General features: G+C 34.7%; 1 protein-coding gene across 1 annotated transcript in view; it reads left to right on the top strand.

Moving 5' to 3' along the window:
- Positions 1 to 23386, top strand: part of SPATA17 (spermatogenesis associated 17) — a 137540-nt gene extending 114154 nt beyond the window's left edge. Inside the window, exons 10-11 of the mRNA XM_010993050.3 lie at positions 19621 to 19703; positions 23060 to 23386. Coding sequence (XP_010991352.1) covers positions 19621 to 19701 — 81 coding nt within the window. The 3' untranslated portion in view covers positions 19702 to 19703; positions 23060 to 23386. The remainder of the gene's footprint in view (positions 1 to 19620; positions 19704 to 23059) is intronic.
- Positions 23387 to 23674: the final 288 nt, after the last annotated feature.

The raw sequence follows: 23674 nt of genomic DNA, 5'->3' as shown, positions 1-23674 counted from the left end.
GATATTGTGCCTACTTGGGAAGTTTCCAGATTTTCTCCCCAGTTGAAGTTATGCTCAACAAAAGAAATCTTAATCATTTTGAAGACAGGAAAACAGCCTATATGATCTCCAAAAAGGGGCTCACAAAATAGAAATTTTTCTATCATAATGTCAGTGGGACCATACCAGACCAGATTCATGAGTCTGTTGCTCTAGGACACATCCTGAATCATGCTAGAGGAAAGTGTTGCCTCTGTTGTTTACCCTATGACACGTTCTAAAATATCAACTGTTTGGGAGAGAATGAAGTGTTTGTTATATTTAACGCTTCTGTTCTAAGTCGCAAATCAACGGCATTTCTTTTCCTGCGGCGTGGTTTCTCCCCTGTGGTATGCGGCTTCATCTCTTTGCATTATGAATTGTTTCCAGGCAAAGATCTTTGGATGGAGCAAATCATAGTTTGGTTAACTTCCAGCCTTCACAAATCAAGCCGCGTTTTGTGACAAAAAAGCCCCATTCTCTGAAGTACTTTTACAAGTGGCAGAAGTGCTCCAGCTGTATTTAATTCATGTTTTTAATGGTGAAATCGTCACTATACTAGAAGTTATTTATTTTCTGTGCTATTTTATAATCTCTCTCTCTCTCAAGACAATCTAAATCTCTCTCTTTGTGTTACAATATTAAGGTGAATGATTTCAACACAATTTTGAATATACGTAAAACTATAAGAGTTATTTTGAGTATATCCTTCACTGTTTAAAATTAAATCAAAGATAAATAGTAAAGATATAGAATTATGGAAATAAAATAAACCATCCCCACATTGCAATACCCAAACAGAAATAAACTCTGTAATATCTTTTGAACAGCAAATGGCTTGGCAGGCTCAGTTGAGATTAGTTTTCTTAAGACTTTTGTGTGGCTGTTTAGAGTCATGAAATTTAGCTATTTTGGTTCTGAGCATATTTTCTGAGATTTTAAGAAGTAATTTGATGAAAAGATCAAAAACAACAATATGGCTAAATTAACCACAGATTTACCAGATAAATAAGTGTGTTTAATATGCCTAGCTAATTATGTATGTATTATAGGCATGAATAATAATAAAAAGTATTTGCTAACTATACTTCACAGATACTAAACAATCAGAATGGTTTCCGAGGTTTCCTGATGGGATATATGGTGACTTCTTAACTGCTTGATTGGGAAGGCTGTTTGAGGTAGTGCCTGGATTGGTAGATACTTATTAACAGACATTAAAATAATGAAAGCATTTCCAAAGTGTGTTAATAACCAGTATGCCCACACTGATACGTGCTGGCTGGATCTCACTTCTCGATACAGTGTGGATTTTGCTTTAATCATGCATCCCTGCCCTAGGAATGGGCAATATCTCTCTGGCCCTGAGTGTGTCTATTCTGAGTCTCCACTATGTGCATGACTTGTTGATTTCTTAGGTCTTACATCAGCTTCATTGATTGTTAGGATTCTTATAATCTACTTGCATTCCATCAGTGTCCATTATATTAAGATAGAAGGACTTTTTATTGTAAGGAGTTGATTCAGCTGCTTTTGCATCTGTTCATATAGATCCACTGATTGTGTGTGTAACTCCATAGAATTCCAGAATTGCTCTGTTCACCACATAGCAGAAAAACTACTCCAAGAAGGCAAGCTCCGCATTCTCTAAGTTTGTGTTGTTTGATACAACAGCCAGGTGGCTATTGAGCACTTGATATGTGGCTTCTCTGAATTGAGATGTGCTGTAAGTGTAAAATACCCTGGATTTCAAAGATGTAGTACCAAAAAAAGTAACACATTCATATTTTTATATTAATAACATAGTTACACTGACAATAGTTTAGACATATTAGGTTAAATATTTTATTGTCATGCAATTAATTTCACCTATTTTTTGTTACTATTTCTAATATGGCTACTATAAAATTAAAATTACATCTGTGGCCCATATTGTATTTCTATTGGACAGTGCTGCTCTAAATGATACATCTAACCAAATATCTGGGATAACAAGGCCTTGATTTTAATGGAACCTGTGGAGAATTTCATTCTGGAGACTCAGACAAGCGTTTTTTTTTCTCTGATGTTATGTTTTTTCACTTTAAAGCTTTTTCACTATGATGTAGTGAATTTGAAAATACCACCAATTTCTTTGGCTTTCGATACTTCCTCCACTAAATTAGTAAATTCCTCCTATGAGTTCATTCATTGCAGGTCAGTTAAAGGAATGAGTTTTTAATTAATTCATTTATTTTTATTGAAGTATAGTCAGTTTGCAATAGTGTGTCAGTTTCTGGTGTACAGCATAATGTTTGTCATACATGCACATATATATATTTGTTTTCAGATTCTTTTCATTATAGGTGACTACGAGGTACTGATTCTAGTTTCCTGTGCTATACAAAAGAAACTTGTTGTTTACAGGAGTGAGTTTTTTAGACAAGATACATTAAGTGGAAATTTTTGACTTAAAAATAATCATCTGAATGCAAATAATTAAATGATAATCAAATCAAGGGATTAGAAATTAAGGCTTTGGTGAAATTTTTAATGACACGGTAGCTATATCCTGTTGATTTTGGATTAACTTTGCCTATGGCCAAGGAACTGAAAGAAATCACTTCTGTTCCATGGACACTAAGTAGGAGTCCCTTCCTACCTCTCTTTTAATTAGATTTCATGAATTTTTATTGTGAGAAATCAGGGTATATTTCCTTCATCCAGGGATAAGGTTATAATGCTATGTTTGCAAATATAAGTAAAACGAACATGACTTTATAGGTTGGTTAAAACATTTGTAGTCCTAGAAGATTTGTAAGCATATTTAAAAGATGTCACTATACAATCATAGAAATACATGAAGCCACTCTTTAGCTGATCTATAGTTAAGGCAGGAAGCCATGACTTGAGGCCAAGTACATTAACAAAAATTCTCAGTATTTTAGAGTTTCTTTTAAAATTCTGATACAAATAAATAGATGTGAGTCTTGGACCCAGAAAACAGGAAGAAAAAATCAATCAAAAATACCCTGGATATTAAAGCCGACTTTGTGCTGTAATGTGAAGCTACTTGATTGAGTAGTGTGGTGTCAACCATATCTTTCTTCTAATGCTAAAAGTAATGCACACAGACAGAGTGACAATCACAGCACAGCCTCCCATCAGCAATAATTAATCTTTTAGTTAACAGAGACTAGAAAAGCCTCTCATCAGCCTCTTCTGAATTCTGAGGGACCCTGTTTTTTGATGTTTGCATTCTGAGGAAAATTGTCCCCACCAGTTCTAACAAATTGAAACACCAGGCTAATTATGGCAGCTAATGAAGTGTGTGGAATGGTCACAGCTTGTCGTGAAACTGTTCCTTCAGCTTGGATTAGAGTTTCATCAATCACTTTTTTAAACTGATCCAGAATTGCTTCTGCCCGGCGCTTGGCATTTTTAATGCTGTTTCTGTAATTGGTTTTTTCCCTAAAGCTTAGACTGTTTTTTGAAATATTAGTCTCAGGACAGGAGTTGCAAACTCTAGTTTATAAAAAAAAATTTATTAGTAGTGATATCAACTGATCAAGTGGTAGAAAGCTAATAAAAGGACCACCAAAATAAAATTTGATATACTCTTTCTATCCTACTAAAGGTAGCAATAAAACATATCTGTGTATAATCTGTGTATATCATTTTTTCAAATGTATGTATAATACAATATAGGAGAATCATAGTTGGTGGTTCCACCAAGAGTTTCTGTGAAATTAATATGTAGATGTTAGTTTCTTGTTAGAGGAGGATAGCTCTCCATTTGTCATCCAACTTTGTTTTAGAAGATGTCTACATTTTGCATTGAGCCCAGCATTTTGAAGCATTAAACCAAAGATCTCTAAATTCGCAGTTAAATCACTCTGCGTAAATCTGAAGTTCAACTCAGAAAATCTTGTTTAAAGTTTTGTTTTACCTAGGAAAAAGGAATCAATTATTTTGCAGGTGTGACTGCAATTTTTAAGTAATTAAATCTCATTTTTAATGTTAAGAGTTCATCAAAGCAACTACTGAGCACCCAAGATGTGTAGAGTACTACCTCGATTCGTAAGACAACTCAGTGAAACGGAAGTATTAAGTTCTACTCACATAGGTTATGTCCTTTGAAGTGATATGAAGAATAATTTTGGATGTTTTCTCTCTTGCTGTTCCTTTTTTTTGGAGGCAGGCTGTATGAACAGCAAAGTTGCTATCTATCTTTCAGTCCTCTTTATTGATAAATTATCTCAAAGTTAAAATTGTTGTTAGCAAACTGACAGGTATTTAGAAAGAGCATTAGGTGTATTTTCACTTTCAATTATCAGAACTAACATAGGATGTTGATATTAACATTTCCTCTCATTTTACAGATGGAAAAATATGAATAAATAAAGCTCATCATTGCCAAAGACTGGGGTATTAACCATTTATACTTCACTCTCTCAACTAGTTCTTTAAACCTACTTTGTCCTATTGTATGCCATCTTCTAAGGTTTCATCAGTTCTTTCCAGATACTTAGAGGATTTACTGATAATCATATTATAATAAAATGGCAGAGCTGGAGGTCATGTTAAAAATAATTTAGCTCTGCTTTATGAATTAAAAGAGAAAATATAATTAATATAGAGACATGTATGTGTTATATAGATAGTCACATATATACATACATATTCATGAAATATTAAAAATGTATTACTATTAATTTTTGAAGTAAATTTTCTTTGCATTGCTATAATTCTTTTACATTGTTTTTTGGTTTAAGTGATAGAATATTGCACTAACCATGCAATGTTTTTTATGAATCATCTGCTAAACAATATGCAGAAGTGAAATAATGTACAAGATAAAGTTTCTAAATATGTTTGGTTATTTACCTTTAGTTTTTAGTCAAACATTAAATTATTTTCAGGGATAAGAAGGGAAAATTAGGAGAGATCAAGAGAGAATGATAAAAACACTTATGGTAATAAATATGCCTCTCAAAAGGATTTTGATTACATTTGCTAAATTATGGCACTTTATTTTCTCAGAAAGAATCATATAAAATTTTTAATTATGAAAAAATTTACACATGTCTACAAATGTACATACTACAATACTTAGGTACATAAAGAATAGCAAAATATATTGGTTCCACTTTGATGGTGGGTACATGACACATTTATAGTTTAAAATATACATAAGTGATGTCATACTTTGTGTATTCTTTTTTTTTTTTTTTTACATTTTTTTATGGAGTTATAGTCTTTTTAGAATGTGTCAAATTCCAGTGTGGAGCACAATTTTTCAGTTATACATGAACATACATATAATCATTGTCACATTTTTTTTTTCGCTGTGAACTACCACAAGATCTTGTATATATTTCCCTGTGCTATACAGTATAATCTTATTTATCTGTTCTGCATATGCCTGTCAGTATCTACAAAGTTTGAACTCCCAGTCTGTCCCTTCCCACCCTCCTCCCCCTTGGGAACTACAGGTTTGTATTCTATGTCTGTGAGTCTGTTTCTGTTTTGTATTTATGTTCTTTTCTTTTTTTTTTTTTTTTAGATTCCACATGTGAGCAATCTCATATGGTATTTTTCTTTCTTTTTCTGGCTTATTTCACTTAGAATGACATTCTCCAGGGACATCCATGTTGCTGCAAATGGCATTATGTTGTCGGTTTTTATAGCTGAATAGTATTCCATTGTATAAATATACCACCTCTTCTTTATCCGGTCATCTGTTGATGGACATTTAGGCTGTCTCCATGTCTTGGCTATTGTAAATAGTGCTGCTATGAACGTTGGGGTGCAGGTGTCTTTTTGAAGCAGGGTTCCTTCTGGGTATATGCCCAGGAGCAGGATTACTGGGTCGTATGGCAAGTCTATTCCTAGTCTTTTGAGGAATCTCCATACTGTTTTGCACAGTGGCTGTACCAAACTGCATTCCCACCAGCAGTGTAGGAGAGTTCCCTTTTCTCTACAGTCTCTCCAGCATTTGTCATTTGTGGACTTTTGAATGATGGCCATTCGGACTGGTATGAGGTGATACCTCATTGTAGTTTTGATTTGCATTTCTCTGATAATTAGTGATATTGAGCACTTTTTCAAGTGCCTATTGATCATTTGTATGTCTTCCTTGGAGAATTGTTTGTTTAGGTCTTCTGCCCATTTTTGGATTGGGTTGTTTGTTTTTTTCTTATTAAGTCATATGAGCTGCTTATATATTCTGGAGATCAAGCCTTTGTCAGTTTCATCATTTGCAAAAATTTTCTCCCATTCCGTACTTTGTGTATTCTTTTGAAAGTATTTTTACCTCAACTCTGACTTTATATCCAATGATTTTGCTAAATTCCTTAATAATAATTATAATTTGTCTAGATTTTTTCTACATGCAAATTCATGTTTCTGTAAACAACAAAAGTTTATTTCTTCCTTTCCAGTCATTTCTACTGTCAAGTGAATACTTTTACTATTTTTTCAATAAACATGTTTTACCTACTTTATCATATTAAAGACATTTACTTTGTTTCTATTTTGCTAGATTATTATTTTTAAAATCGTAGTAAATATTAAACTTTATCAAATGCTTCTGTTTCTATGAGATGATCACATGATTTTTTTCTTTATTTTGTTATCATAGTGAATTACATTAATTTTCCTTTTAAATGTTAACCCAACCTTCTACTCCTAGCATAAACTCAACTTGATCATGAGATGTTATCATTTTTATACATCACTGCATTCAATTTGCTAATATTTTAAATATTTTGCCTCCTGTTTGTGAAATAGATTGGTCTCTAGTTTTCCTTTCTTATAATGAGTTTGTCAATGTTTTGGTATCAAGGTTATGGTGGCCTCATAAAACAATTTGGGTAGTGTTTCCTCTATTTCCAATTTTGGAAGAATTTGTGTAAAAATTTGCTGTTTCTTCCTGGAAAAATTCACTAGTGAACCATAGTGGGGTGTTCTTTGTGAGTAGGTTTTATGTATTGATTCAATTATTTTAATTTATGTAGGACAATTCAGAATTCTATTTCTAATTGTGTCTATTTTGTTAAGTTGTATTTTTTTCAGAATCTGACCTATTCATCTTAGTTTTTCTTTACTGGCAAAAAATTGTTCCTGATCTCCTTTTATTATATACTTAATGCCTGAGGCATATTTAATGATGTCACCTTTTTCATTTATGATATTGATTATTGTTTTCTTATCAGTCTTGCCTAGAGATTTTTCAATTTCATCTGTCTACTTATAAAACTAACTTTTTTACTTTGTTGATTTTCTCAAGAAAATGATGATTTTCTATTTCATTAATATCTACTTCTTGTTTTTTCTTTCTTTGACTTCGTGGGTTTAATTTGCTGTTCTTTCTGTTACTTCTTGAGATAGATAATTCATTTTCAACCTTTGTTTCTAATATATGCATATAAAGCTATAGTTTTCAAAATATGGATTTTGTGACAAGTTATGGTCATAAATTTCAAAATGTTTTCTATTTGAACTCATGTTTTATTTATAAATATATAGTTGAATTTTCTCACATTTGGAGATTTCCTAGTTACAGTTTTTAAAATTTAATTTAGTTTAATTTCTCTATGGTCAAAGAATATCCTCTGTGAATTTAGTCTTCTGAAATTTGTTGAGAGTTGTTTCATGGCCCAAGATACGGTCAATTTTGATAAATATTCCAAGTACATTAAAAAGGATATATTTTTTGCAGTTAAGTCTGCCATTGTAGTGCTAAAACAATCACAGCCCATACAAAAAAGAAGGGGCATGACTATGTTTCAATAAAACTTTATTTAAAAATTAGAAAGTAGGCTGGCTTGGGTCTGTAGGCTCTGTTATCTATATAGGGTATGAGAGCTCCCCTTCCTGGTCTCCAAACTCTTATTTAACTGAGGTTTCTGTTAATTAATTTCTTACACATAGCACAGAGGCCCAGCATGTGGTGAGTCTTTGCAGAACCAATATAAGGCATAGCCTACAGCTTGGTCTCTGTAGCTTAGCAATTTTGTATTCTCCATTCATTATCCTGAGCCCCCCTGAAGAGACAGACATTTCTCTTGAAAAAAAAAAACACTGACCCAAAAGAAATCTAACTTTAATGCTTGTGATAAAGTCAAAAGAAAGTAAGGAGATAACTGAGAATTATCTGATATTTGAAAGCCTCAGAAGACTTGCTAGTATATCTGTCTGAGCCCCAGATCCTTTTGTGACGACTTTTCAGTTCAACCATGAACATTGACATTAGCACTATAGTTGTTACTTACAATTTTCCTCCTACATTCTAAGCCGGTTCTTCCATGTGCTACTGATGGTAGAGATGGCAAGGAGTTTTCTCAGGCTCTAAGTATAAGATTTCTTGGAAGAGGACATTTTTTTCTCTAAGCTAATTAACTAGCCCCCATGATGAATAAGAACTTAATGGAACATTGTGAGGTTAACATCTCCTAAATCATATTAACAGTTTTGAAAATGTGGATAGACCCTAACCATATGGTAGGAGAGCAGACAAGACTAATTAAAATACTTTACCATTAATTTCCAAGCTCTTGGAAACTAATGGGTTTCTAGAAATATCATTAATGATAACTAACATTTATACCATAATCTATAATAACTAAACATATGTCAATATAAGGGATATATAAAGTATTATGCATTAATATCCTAAACTACATTGCTAAATAAAGAATATTTGCATAAAAGAAATCTACAACTCATAATTATTTCAGTCTAGCATATTAATATTGCATTCATGATAAAGTAGAGTTTTAAAGTGGCTTTTCAATATGAAACAATTCGTATAATTCTTTTCCTTTGTTTTCCTAAGTAAAGTGAATTTATACTTATCAAAATTTTACTTCATATCATTGAATAAAGTCAAGAGCTTTCTGGCTATTATTTATTTGTTAAAATATAGTATGAATTACCTCTGAAAGATTTTGATTTGTTTGGAACTCTTTTAATCTATCAATCTTAATTCAGGGATGTTTTCTATTAATAATTCATATTAACCTTCAAGTTACTATGTTAATGACCCAGCAGACTGTTTTAGCATGTTCAGAACCAAATCTGTACTACTTAAAGCTTAATGCTATGTGCTTCCTACTTTTATACTTGTTTTATTCTTTCTTATATTGAATCTGTTTACTATTTCTTATCAAAAGGATTTGTTAAATAGAATAATAATTTAACCAACATTATAAGAGTTGTTATCTACTTAACAGTTCTAAGTTTCTCAAGTGTTCCTAAGTATCAACTGCATATAATTTGTTTACTAAGAATAAAACGTATATTAATGATTTAATTTTAAAAGTACAATTAAAAAGAGGTATCAACGAATTAGCAGTTATTATTTAATGGCCATGGTGAGAAATAGTTCTTTTTCACTTTGTTTCTGATAAATTCTTAATTGCAGAACAAAAGTGGTATAAGTCAAGACAATAAAACACAATTGAATTTAACTTTATTCAAGAGTTTTTTTCCTCTTCTGTTGTGTGATTAGGCCAACAGTAGGTTTCAAAAGGCTGTAATTATTTAAATTGTTCCATTTTTATATCTTCTCAGTCTTTAAATAATTTTATATTGTTTAAAAATAGCTAATAATATGTTAAATACTGAGATTAAATTCTCATATTTACCATATGCCAGTTTTATTTTAAATGACAGTTTTTCACTTATAAACCTTAAATAAATTAGGTGTTATATGTAAATGTTCTGCAATAAATTGTACTTTGCATAGCAAAAGCAAATAAACATTAGTTAGTATTTTGAATACCAAAGTATTTTACCTGCACATGTTTTTTAGTTCAGACTCAGTAAAGTTCAAGGGCATCCAGGTATGAAATAGCTTCTCAGCAAATTTACATTGCTTTCTTAATTTGATTTAGTTGGGGAAAAGGACACTAGTTCAGAAAATAGATCATCATCTTTAATAATTTTGGTTCAAATAAGACATAAAGTAGTGTACATAGACTAGTTAGCATATGTATAATTTTCCCAAAGCTTGTAAAGAGAGTTGGCATTATAAAATACATTAATTTCCATTGACTATCTTATCTGCATTTAAGTATGTTTTATTATATAGACTTGCTTATGGGAAGCATTGTTAAAATGCTCAGAAAGGGAAATATGGCAAAAAGCAACATATTAGAAGTCATATGTTTAGGTTTTTAGAATAAATGTAACTACATATTTTATGTAAATGATAAAAGAAAAAGACATCAATTACTGAGAAGAATGAAGTTGATAAATAATTGTCCAAGGAGAAAGGAAACTTAATTCTAGGAAAAGTAAATATTTTGATGCACTAATTATTTTCTACAGTATTTATATCAAACATGGACATAGTTTAAGTGAAGTTAAGTAAATTCAAAGATTTATAATGTAAAGTGGCATACTCGTGACCCACTCCTCTCGCTCTTCATGTCCAGTCCTCCTTTCCAGAGATCACCACTTTCAACTCTTTTATCTTCTAGCTAAATAATATACTAACTCTTGATTTTTCAGTTTTAGATGGTAGCCACTGACATTCAACTATGGAAGATGAGAATTCAGCTCTTTTATATTATTATCTCCATGTTTTCTTGGAACACAGTTACAAGTTTTAAGCCAGCAAATAGTCAAACTTTTTATTTTTTTAACTATGGAAAGATTGTTTCCTATTAGACTAAAACATGTTCTAAGATGATGTTTCCTTCTTGTACAACTTCCTGTATTTCCTGAAGTTAATAATTGCCATTTTTCCTCATTTGCCCAATTTTCTTTCACACCTCTTGGCAAGATTCCCCCTCGCCTGTGACAGCCTCTCAATATAACTTTTATTTCTGAAAATTCTCTCTCACAAGTAATTGCTATTGATTAAATATAGAATTTTAAGTTGAAACATGTGTCCACTCTGTTTTAAGCCATTGTTATCTGTCATTCTGCTTTGGGACATTTTTCTTGCATTCTTTCCTAATTCTTTTCTCTTTGTTGTCTCAGAGATCGAATTCTCTGCACGGATTCTCAACTTTTATTTTTTTAAATCGTACATTTCCTATTTCTATTTCATTGTCCTTTTGTTTTACTTTCCAGGAGAGTTCCTTGATGTTAAATTCAAATTTTTCTAATCAAGTTATTTTTTTCTACTTTCACATTATTAATACACTAAATATCTTTTTAATTAAAAAATTTTTAGTGGCAGACTATAGTCGATTACTGGATGCAGTATCCCTTCTAGTGTCCCTTAGAAAGTTTGTTTTAGATTTTGACAGTACTTTGTTCTGTTTCTTGCATTGTCTCAACTTCATCTAAATTGTTTTTGTTGTTGTTGATCTATTTCACTGTCTTTTTGATTGGAGGTTTTTCTGAAGCATCTGTTGATCTTTGGCAGTTCCTTCATATTTAAAAATGAGGCACTGAAGTGACTTTCACTGTAGAAGTGACCTTCTGTGGAGGGGCCGCTACTTATGGCCATTTCGTTTTTCCAACAAAAAGTTCTCTAATCCCCTGCCAGGTGTGCCAGTATCCGGGGAGCTGGGAATGAGGCGGGGTGTAGGGTGGCGTTCCCACCATTTAGTATGAAGATTTCCACTGAGTTCTCAGTGTAGTGCCTGACCCTTGCCCTCTGCTATGCCTGGATGCTCCAGTTTTCATTTTTCAACTTTTTCCCTCAGATAACAAACCACCTGAACCTGGGGGGAGAAGGGAAGAGAGGTTCCTTCAGGGGAATTTGGGGAGGGGTCTTGGAAGTTAAGTGTTCCTTACAGAGACTTTCAGCCAAGCCTTGTGCTTCACCTTTGCCTTCTGAGATACCTGAAGATTTCAGTGCCTGAGGGGTCTGGGTTTGGGTAGGAAGAATAGGATGGGATTTTATTGGTATCCTCCTCGCCCAACAAAAAGGTGGCTGTCCGCTGTTCCCTTTACGTCTGGCACCACTCCATATCTGTTTCTCAACATGAGTTACAATTTGAGGTCATTGTTGTCTCCTGTTTTCATTGAAGACGTCGTTTTGTAGAGTTTTATACTTCTCTATATTTGGGGGTGCCATTTCAGAGAATATAAAATAGGGCAAGAAATTCAGTGCTCTTCCATCTTAAAACTAGAAGTCATCGAAACGAATAATTTCAAAATACAGGTCTATACAACCTTTTATAGCAAGGCTTTTGAAATAATAGTGTTACTTCCAAAAATATAGCAACCAGAACATTTTATTCATACTGATAGGTTTTCATTTTCAAGTATTTTTGAATGTGATAGATGGAGAATACAAACACAGAAGGCCTGGCTCCTACCCTGGGGACCCTCACCCTCTAGTGGGGAGAGGAAACATGTAGGGGAATTACTGTCACAAACAGGAAATAGGAAAAGGCTTCAAGCAAGGTATGATTATGCACCAAAATCGTTCAATGCAGGGCAGTTTAATTTGCATCTGAAGAGAGAAGGGTTTCCAGGAGGAGGTAGCATTTTTATATGAGACTTAATGTCTGGGTAGAACTTGTCCCTAGTAAGAGCTTAATAAATATTTGCCGAATATAATTAATACAGTTCAGCCTTGGTGGTTTGACATTTTTCTTTCCACTTCTGTTAATGGTAAATGTTCTTTACTTCAGTGCGGTGTATCAGCAGCAATCAGTTTCACTTATTCTTGTCTTAGTTTTCCTGGGAGGAATTCACAAAAACATTTCTGTAGAGAAAACTCAGCACTCAGTGACAATTATTGATATATCCTATAATTACCAAAAAAATTCTTCCTGTGAGAATTCCATCACATTAATGATGCATGTATATTATTAAGAATTAGAAATATTGAGTAATAAAGCTTCAAGTTCACATGTTCCCAGATGTTATTTTGGGGCTACAAAATTAGCCATTTTTCAAGAACATAAGCAGTAATTAGAAATCTTTCATAATTTCTTTCAGAAACAGCACTTGATTTTCTTTCATTAAAAAAAAAAAACTTGTAAGAAGAAAACTGTGTCAGATCTGTTGATGTTTTTAGAGCTTGACAAAAATGAAGCATAATTAAAATGAAATATTTGTTGCATAAATTAAACTGCAATTAATATGTTTTCTGTTGCTGCTTGAAGGATAAGATGAAAATGGTGTTGCTAGCAGACTCCCTGCTGCGAGACTAATTTCTTGATTTTTATACCCCACATTATCACACACAGTAGAAGAGTAAACCAACAAGTAGAAAACATCATAGTGGGAGACGGGAGATAAAGCGGCTTTTATAAGGGCAAGGCAATATTACTTTTTTATTTTAAGATCTGATTACTAGTTGATCTTGAAGGTGAGATTTGTACTTTCAGAGCCATTAAAATAAGTAGCGAATTGCCCCTCGTTTCAGTTAGCTATGCCTTTAAATTATGCATTATGTTGTTTCAGGATGTTTGCTTTTTCAGGAGGTAATTAGAAAATGAACAACACATGTTGTGCAGAAGCCCTCCCCTCCCCAGCTATCCAAGGAATAATAAGTCCCACCACAAAAACTTAGATGCGAACAATTTCAAGAAAAGTGGAGAAAAAATACATTATGTTAGTACTTCTCTTAGAGAAGGATCACTTTTTTCATACAGAAGCCCACAATCGCAAACAAAACAAAATAAAACAAAACACAACACAGGCCTTAACGACAATTCGTTACTGCTGTCCTAAAAAAACTCTCCAGCTGCCACTTTCCCAGACAATGCGTCAAGGATTATTTCTATGTGAATTTTTTTTTCCTGGCTGATTACTTTTTGACATCAGACACAACTTGTGGTATCATTGAAAGAAATAGGTAATCATCATTAATAGTCTTTATTTCTCCAAATGTCTCTGTTGGGCAGTGAAGCTGGAGGGATAGAAGTGCATGAGTGGGAATTAGAAATTATGGGCGCAGCCCCATTCACTGGCTGAACCATGGCACACCTGACCCTCGGGGGCCAGGGTGGCGTCAGTTCCCCTTGTCTGTGGGTAAGGATGTGGCAGCACCTGCTGAAGTCAGTTGGTGGAGCTCTGTTTATATACAACAAAGCCAGGGCGCCCCTTTCGGGCTGCCCACAGAGAAAAGGCTGTGCTTTTTCACTGTTGGAGGCTTTCTGCATTCTGCACTCTCAGTGCCAAACACACTGACAGGTTTCAGACACGGGGAAGTTTTGCCCTCCAAAAACCTTTGAGCAGATACATTGACCTTTCTTTGTAAGGTAGCTTAGCAGGTTTTGGTTGCTTTAGTGACACGAGTGTTGTAGTGACAAAATTGGTGGCTGTAGTTACCCTCTCACAAGTTACCCTTGTTCATGCCAGTGTCACCTCAGAGCAGCCTTTCCTGACCACCTGATTTGAATCTCAAGCCCTGTCTCTAACTCCGTCGCCCTTCTCTCCTACCCTGTCTTATTTTTCTTCGCAGCACTCCTTATTACTTGAATTACTTATTTGCTTATTATTCTCTGCCCACTAGAAATTTAAGTTTGAGGAAGACAAGGTTTTCTACCTGACACTCATTGCTTTATCTTCACTGCCTGGAATAGTGCTTGGCATAAATAGATACTCAATTAATATTTCTTGAAAGAAAGGATGAGTGAGTGAGTAAATAAATGAATGTTTGGAAGCCAATTCTTCTAAAAGGGCAGAAAGAAATTAAACAAACATAATTCCTGGTGGTAATATGCAAATCTAGGTTTAGTAGAGAGCTGTGAGAATTCTGTTTATTAAAACTTCATTTATACTTCATCTTATGTTTCCCAGAAAAATTATCCTGAAACCTGTTTCTTATAAAACTGAAATTTCAGTTTATAATCTGTAATGTTTAGTGTTCATGAAGAGTTATTTATAACCCACCCTGTAAAGAATAGTGAAGTTATTTTGAATCCATTAGTTCATATTTGTATTCATGTTCTCCTTCATTCATTCACTGGTTCAGTGTTACTTGTGTCCTAGGAGGCATGATAGTTGTAATAGTTGGATAAAATATGCAAGTTCATGTAACAGTGAGTGTCCTGACAGAATTCGACTATGTAACAGGTCGATTCTTGTCCTTGTGATGGTGGTGTTCTCTGAAATCTCTGGGAGCACTCAATCAGCAAATACTGAACCTTTGCTCCTAAGGGAAATGCAGGGTTAGGTTCCTGTGAGCCTCTGGTCAACGTTTTTGTCAGCCAGTCAATACACAACATTGTTCACGTACGTTTCTATAGAGAAAATATATTTAATATGCATTGTTGATTCGTTAACAGTTAACTCATAGCCAACAGCACTATAACTTAAGCCTGAATGAAGTTTATCTAATAAACATGTTTCCTCCATGAGGCACATAGTAACCTTCTTGTGCTTATGAACAGAATGAACTGGTCAGACGAGAAACCCCATTATTCATCCTTCCGTTTACACATCCGGCCCACCATTTCCCACTTGTGCTTTTATAACCAAGGCTGTAAAGAAGGCAGAAGAGCATGAACTAAATAAGAAAGAAATAGATAAAACTATTAAGGAAAAGAAAGATATATAGAAATGGAAAATAATTAATAGAAACTCAAATGTATAATTTCAGAATTTAGAGGTACCTAGATTTAAATAAAAATAGGAATGTGTGTATACTGAAGTCAAATATAAATGACCTTTGAATAAGCAACAATTTTGGATCATTCATCCACTACTATTTTGTTTTAGAAAAGATATCTGAGAGTTTCTTACTTGAAATTAGCTAACACTAGTATTTGCTATACAACAGACACTGCTGTGTTTTATTCTTATGAACTCATGTAATCCTTGTGAACAACCCTGTAAGTAGGATGTTATTATTTTTATATTATTTCATCTCCGTCGTTCAAATGAGGAAACAAGCACTATAGAGGTTAAATAAGTTGTCCAGGGTCACAAACTCTTAAAAACAAAGGTGGATTTCAAACGCAAACCCAGCTGGCTTGGCTCCAAAGCAAGACTGCCTCAGAACAGAAGTCGTAAAGTTTTCAAACAACCCTTGCAAATACTATCAAAGAGACTCTGAGCATAATGTAGTATACAAATGAACTTGGTTTCCTTTCTGGGTTCAGATTGACAGCACATCATCAACTCAGTGTCAGCTAAAAACGGTTTCTTTGGAAACATATACAAAAGGTTTAATTGAAAGAAGAATAATAAATCCTGAATTTAGAGATTGAAAAGAATACAAATAATAGAGAATGCTTTAGGATGTTTTCCTGAAAACTCAGAGTGAACAGAAAGAGAGTAACTCCTGCAGCTCTTAGCCATCGCCCCGTATGTTCTTTTGTCAGATCAGTGGAGATGTTTGTCATCCCAGAATTCTCTACAGATACTGAGAGCCAAGTTCGATCATGCAGGAATGACGCCAGGCGATCTGTTCAACCTGCCTAGTAGCTCTCGTTCGTCGACTATGGAAAACCCCAGGTGCTGGCCAGACTTAGCTGTGGTCTTACTTGGGAAATATTTTCAGTTAAAATAAACTTTAATATGCAGCAAATTTCTTGCTACCCTCCTTTTTTGTTGTTGTTGTTTTAGCTCTAAGAGAAAAATCTTTGCAATACTTTAGACCTACTTATGTAAAACATTTTTAAGCTGAGCAATACGTGCGTAACCTTCGATTTCCATCCTGTCCTTCTAATCTCAGAGGTTTTGTCTGCTATAGCATAACTACTCCGTCCTGCTTACCAGCATTGAAGCTGGTTGCGAGTATCTGATGAAAAGCCTTAAATAACTAGATAAACAGTACAGCTGCCAACCTCAAGTAATCTTACACTTAGGGGGTGAGTGGCCCAGGAAATTTGCTCTTTGTCATTTTGACTTGGGTTTGAAAATGGACCTGGGCTGCATTCCAGCTCAAAGAGCCATTCACTCCCAAAGAGTCCTAAATTGTCCCAAGGAGCTCATTTTGGCAGTGGATTATTTGTGTTTGGCTGGGCATCCTAATAGCAAAAGCTGTCTGCTCTGGCAAGCAAAGGCTGTGGCAGGATTTAGAATTACCATCCCCAGTGTTTTTTTCTTGATGAGGTTATTTTTCAGAAAGGCAGTCCCCCACCCCACCCCCACCCCCATTTAAAAAGTGACAATGCACCAGTGTTGTGCAGGTGGTTTTCGTCAGCTCACCACTAGCTTCCCATGGCAGCGTGGCCCATTTTGTGTATTCAGGGCACATTTTAAACAAATAAGAACAAGCACCAGATCTTTTCCAAAACCAAAGCTGTCTTAATGGCATATTCACCTCTTCCTATGTCAGAGGTAACAGTCATTGGTTGACTAGGGCCAAGTCAGAATGTGAAGTTTTAAATTAAAAAAAAAAAAATATATATATATATATATATATATGAATGATAAAGAATTTGTGACTTTCTTTTAGGGATGTGGAGTGTAGGTACTTGAAGAGTCAGTCCTTGTTGATCTACTCAACTATAAATGTATTGTCTGACTCTCCCATTAACCTGTGAGGACTTCTGGGAAGACACAACTAAGTTTTGGTTACCGTTAGTTGGAAGCGAGCTAACGTATCGCTGACACACTGCAGATGCTCAGGTGTTAGTGGAGTGCACAGGTGAAAGGGTAACACAGAAGTAACTATTGTTCCATTCATTATTTTAGAGGAGCCCGAAAGTAAGTACACAAGAAGATCCAAAGGAGTGAGGGAAGAAAACAGTACAATTTCTATTTATTTTTACCTCATTTGTATGTTACATAACACAGCATTTTACTATTATCTTGTAATAACTTTTAATGGAGTATAGTCTGTAAAAATACCGAATCACTATGCTGTACATCTGAAACTATTATAATATTGTAAATCAACTCTACTTCATTTTTTAAAAAGAGGAAAAATTAAAAATAAATTTTAAAAAATATCCAAAATGATCTATTATATTAAAATTAAAATATAATTAATAAATATCAAAGTCTAAACTAAGATCATTTGAAAAAAACTAACCTTTTCATTTACATTTTTGAAACCTAGGTTAATTAGTTACACGTGTATATTTATAAAACTTACACCACTCACAGTTCTAGACTTAACTGTTCATCAGGTATCGACATTAGATAATCAGTATCATACGTCACACATATGCCTAACTTTATACATTCAAATTTAGGACTAATATGAATTACTTACTATTGCAAAATGTTCCCAGTATGTCATGTGTGACTGTTGCAAATACTATGTTGATTCCTGAATACCTCTAGAATCACAATTTCAAATAAAAAGAAAGCAAGAATATGGATTTCAGCACCACAGGGAAATAACACTTCATTCTATAGAGTTCTATTGCATTCATGCTATCCAAAAGGAAAGATTTTATTCAGATTAATGGATTTGTCTTTTATCTAAGCATTTTTGTCACGCACATTCTTTTCGTCCTCCTGGAAAGCAGTGTCTGTTACAACCTACCGTCCTTCATGTCACTTGGGCTTAGTCGCTTTTGTTTGGTAAACACAAAGCAACCCAAGGGCCGTTTTCCCCCCAGGCCAGGATGACATTATTCAGAAAAGCAGATATTTAAGGCTGGGGCTGTTGGACCAGAGTGGAGAGCCAGATCCCAAGTGACAGAGGTTCCTGCATGTCCTTCAGTACATTTATTTTCTGTGTGTTGGTAAGATATGAACCCTCTAAAGAGGGTGGCCCTGGGCAGAGTCCTCTCCTTCCAAGGTTTTCTTAAGGGGAAAAAAAAAAATCCAAAATCATTTCCACTGAGGCTAGGCCTCCTTTACAAAGGAGAAACATATACTTTTATACAGTCCGACCATGTATTTACCATATCCGCTGTTGATTTAGTCCTTTACCTCTTTAATGACTTTGCCTGGATAACATGCATGCAAAGCATTCATTTCTGTCCTCAGTCAAATGCTGCTTCTCTGGTTACTCAACGAAAAATGATTTGTCATCTCTTCCCTGAACTTCTTCAGCATTTGTTTGACTCAGTTCTGTGATACGTACCACAGGTGGCTGACTGTTACAATTTGGGTCTAACATCTTTCCCTTTTCATTCATTCAGTCAACAAATATTATTTTGCTCAAAATAAGGTACCTCATGCAGGACACAAAATAAATAAATATATGGTATCAAAGAGTGCTAAACGCCAGAAAATAAAACCAGTTAAAGTGATAGAAAGCTTCAGGGGTGCTGTTTTGTGTCCAGGTGGTCTGGGAGGGTCTCTTGGAAGACAGATGAGGTGAAGGGAGGGAATGAACCGTGGGAATAACTGGAGAGAAAGCCGTCTAGGAGCAGGCATCTCCAAGTATAAAGACTCTGAGAGCCAACGTGTGCCGTAAACAGAAGTTTTGCCGGAGACAATTAAACGAGGGGAAATGTAGAAGAAAACTCAGGTCAGAAAAGGAGCCAAATGCACCATCATCAAAGTCAAGGTAAAAAGTGTAGATTGTGAGCTCTGTGGCGACAGGTGGCTGTGTGTGTCCAGGAAGCCACCCGCAGCTCTGAAAAACTGTGTGTTTAAGAAAGAGTCAGTATATCTGGCTTTCAACTGATAAAACTTATCTGCCAATTTTGCTTTATTTGAGGGGATGATGGAAAATTTGAACTGCAGTTAACTGATCTCTGTCTACCAATTTGACATAATATAAAACATAACAAAAGTAATACAAGAAGTCAGTAAGATCTCTTTGGTAATCGTTGATCTTCTTCCTCCTAGGATTTCCAAACTGTATTACCATCATTTGATCTCTTCTCAAAGTATGGAAAATTATATTCAAAAGCTGGACAAATTGTGTAAAGGTATGCATTTTTGCTAAAATACACTTCCAACAATACTGTATTTAATTTAACGTAAAAATCGAATGAGACTGGCTTAACTATCAGGCATTTAAAAAAACATGCTATAGTAACATTTATATGTAATATAACTCCATATATTTATCTCATGCTAGTCTAATGGTTTTGAACATTCAAAAAACATATATTTTATCTTTCAGATCTCCAAAATGAGCTCAAAATATGTTAAGAAATAAAACTGACAATTAACTGAAATACTCTTTCCCTTTAAGTTAATTAATATAATAAATAAATAGTTTTACATAATATATTGAAAAAGTATTGATGGTACTCAAAAGCTGGACTGTTTCTTTTTCAATATGTGTGTTATTTGAAGTGTGAGGTGCCTTGAAGGGATTCCAAATACATACTGTCTAAGGTCTCTGGTGACCAAAGTTTATAAACTACAGAGCAGAGATACTCACATAAAATGCAAGATCACAAAATAAACCCTCAGTGAATGCTGTATCTAATAACGAAGGCATTTTAGAGTAGAGAAGTGATTATAAATAAGGGAAACTCATGGAGGTTTTCTGATGTTTTCAGCCAGATTTAAAGGGGGTATTGGATGAAGACAGAAAAGATCACTACAGTTGAAGGAAAAGAGGCAGGAATGAGAAGTCAGACTAGTTAATTTCCCAGGGATCCTCGCACACGAAGAACCAGGGGGAAAATTCTGGTCCATTGGAAAGAACACAAAGCAGATGCAGGCAACTTAACGTTCCTTAGATTTAGTTAGTATCTCCTCTCCCCCATTTATAACTTTGGGCGCTTCAACTAGAAGTTGGTATGTTAAACGCAGATAACAGTAACCACCTTTTAACTCCTCCAAAGGAATGTATGAGGGGAAATATGAAATGTTCTGAGTTAATGGGGAAACATACATATAATGCCAAGTGGAATGACAGTTTCATAGGTTTAGAAAGTGTCATTACCGATTGGAGCATTTATGTAGTATTTGTGACTCGCAGCATGAAGTCGTCTAAATAAAATCTGTCATAGTTGTGTGTGACTTCAGACTTCAAATCAAAGCTAGTATCCTGTTCATAATGGGGAAAGATTGAAAACAGCTTGAAAATTCATTAATATATGTTAAGTTAAATAAATGATAAGACAAGTAAAATGCAATATTACGAAGACATTAAAAATGTTAACATAGACCTTTCCCTATTAATTTGAAAAATGCCTACAATATATTTCTAAGAAAAGAAAACTGGAATCAAAGGAAACTGTATAGTCTGATTCCATTAAAAAATGTATATGTGTGTATACACATATATAATGTGTACGTAGGTACAAAAACACACTTGCAAGTGCTCATTTGTGCGTTACATATGTATGTATACATTTGTATAAGGCACACATGTTAATGGAAGTGATCACTTGTTAGTGAGATTATGGATACCTTTTCAGGGAATACTTCTTTGTAGACTCAGTTTTTGAAATTTTTATCTAATCAGACAAAAGCAAATTATTAAACAAAATACTCCAATAGGAACTACTTGCTTTTCTCTACCAATTACAAAAACATCTTGACTTTATTCAGTCATAATAATTTAGAGGCAATTATCTTTTTTTCTGAAGACAAAATAATGACTTGCTAAATTATTTATACGCAAGACAAGGATGAGTAACAAATGTTTCGCGTTACTTTTAATTAAAAGGAGTGCACAACGCACAGATAGAAATATGTGACAGGCATTTTTAAAAACTCTTTGCTAACTCTTCTCTTGGATTTTTAACTATTTTGTGAATTGAAAATATTATCAAAATGTCATCTCCTCCTCTCAGAAAGGAAATTGATGTGGAGTGTTTAATTTTAGTAAGTGAAGGGAGCAGCCTTAGCAGAGGCTCTGTTAAGATTTAATTTCACCAAATACAACAGAGTGCTTTTGCTCTTTGCAAAGAAGGCCAGGACAGGGACGCTCGCACGCAAGTGTTGAATAAAGAAGCCGGGATACTTCTGAGAGCTGTCTATTTGATTGCATCAGTTTCAAAGTAGTTCATTGCTTCCCTATAATTCACCCGACACTGCCTCACACACCCATACCACACTTTCCCATCAGTCAGATTAGAAGCAGTGATGCCTTGATCAGATTAATCTTCCTTCCCTTTAGCATGTCCGAGTTTAGGATAAACAGAGCCCACACCTACCCATCTTGATTAATGCGCTAAGACTTCAGCCACTGAAATTGCTCAGAGTGAATTGGATTTTAACCACACACACATTTAAAACATCTGCTCCCTGATGAGGATAGTATATGATCCCTTTTAATTTCTTTATTTTTCTGTACAGTCGCTGTTGGAACTTTTGATAGTTTCCCAAAGGCAGCCGTGTCTCAATAGGAATGTGCTAGATCCTGTCAGGCCGCTCTGCCATCTTTTCTCCTCCATTCATCTTTCCAAGCAGAAGAATCTCTTTAAAGATTAGAGTGGAGAAAAATTAGCACCCTAAGGTGAAGTCATTGGTTTGGCCAACAGCAGTGTGGGTTTTCTTGCACTAAGTGTGTCTCCATTTTCTCACATTCTTCTTTGCAGTGGGCTTTGGCCCAGGCTGTCATTCTGCTAAAAAGGGGTTCAATTTTTTGAGGCCGGATGAGATGAGTTTTAATGGAATTATTTGTTATGCATGAAAAACAATGTCCTTGTTTCCCCCTTTTCATAGGAATTTGGTATATTATGACTCAAATAGCTGAGAAAAAAATTAAAATGAAAATAAGTTTGGTCAGTACCTGAACTGGGAAAGGAGTGAAATTCCATTGTCTTTTCCCGGAGGAAATAAGGTCTCAGCATCCGTGTGAGGAAAAGGAAGATACGCGAGGGGAGAGTATTAATCAGACATATAAGCTGTATACGTGCTTCTCGGGGGTTACATTTTTAGTACAAGAAGAAAAATTTTTATACCTTGTCATTCAGTTTGGCACTGTATGAATTTATAACCCTTTTCAGTCTAGTCTTGGTGAATTATTGACAAAAAAAACAAAACAAAAATCAAAATAGCTGTAGTATCTTTCTCCTTTGAAGAAAGATGATGTAACAGCCCACCTGCCTCTGGAAGGACATTCTGCTGTGTTGCTTTATGACTGAGGCAGGCGGGCTGAACTCTATGTGACCAGCAGCTCGCACGTCGACGTTGTTCGTCGGGACCTGCAGCGACGGAGACAGGGATCAGAGAAGAGGGTAATTTCAGCAGGGCAAGCAATGAGGCATCCCAGACTTCTAGCGGAGCTAGCTCTGAGTGAGGAATATTTGAACGGGGAATTTGAGAACTCATGTTATTGGGCTCTTTTTCTTCTTTCATTTTACCATTTTGTTTTTAGAAAACAAGACGAAACGTAAAAATGAGGATGCAGTGTGAAGTGAGTGTTACATAGAAGACCCCACTGCCTGGAACCCTGGATCCTACCTCCATGGCTGCTCAATGACCTTGACACAAGTCTCTAAACCTCTGAAGTGTTTCCCATTCTCTCTTTCTCTCCCCGCCGCCATCTGTCCAAAGAAGAAATTGGAACCATCTCTGGTTCATTCAAAGCTCCATACGGTTCTAAAAGGAAAATACAAATGAGGATCGTACAGAAAATGCACTTAAACCATACTTTTTATTATGATTCAATAAACTATAATATTTTATGGCTGATTACTCATGAGTTAATTACAGGGTGAAAACTATATGTAGTGTGTGTGCATGTGACTAGTAAATCCTCTCCTATGTGTATGCCTAAAAGAGAGAGGTGTATTATATGCTCACTAAAAGATAGATACAAGATGTCAATCAAAGCGCTATTTGTTAACAGCCAAAAAATTAGAAACAACCCAATTTGCTACCAGCAGTACAAATGATAAGTAAATTGTGGTATAATCATAAAATAAAATTCAATAAGAAAAATTAACACTACGTTCCTCTCAACAACATAGAACAATCTCATAAATGTTGA

This window comes from Camelus dromedarius, chromosome 21 (genome assembly GCF_036321535.1).
Source record: "Camelus dromedarius isolate mCamDro1 chromosome 21, mCamDro1.pat, whole genome shotgun sequence".
Lineage (NCBI taxonomy): Eukaryota > Metazoa > Chordata > Mammalia > Artiodactyla > Camelidae > Camelus > Camelus dromedarius.
Note: the sequence above shows the minus strand (reverse complement) of the source record. Positions and strands in the feature narration are given on the sequence as shown.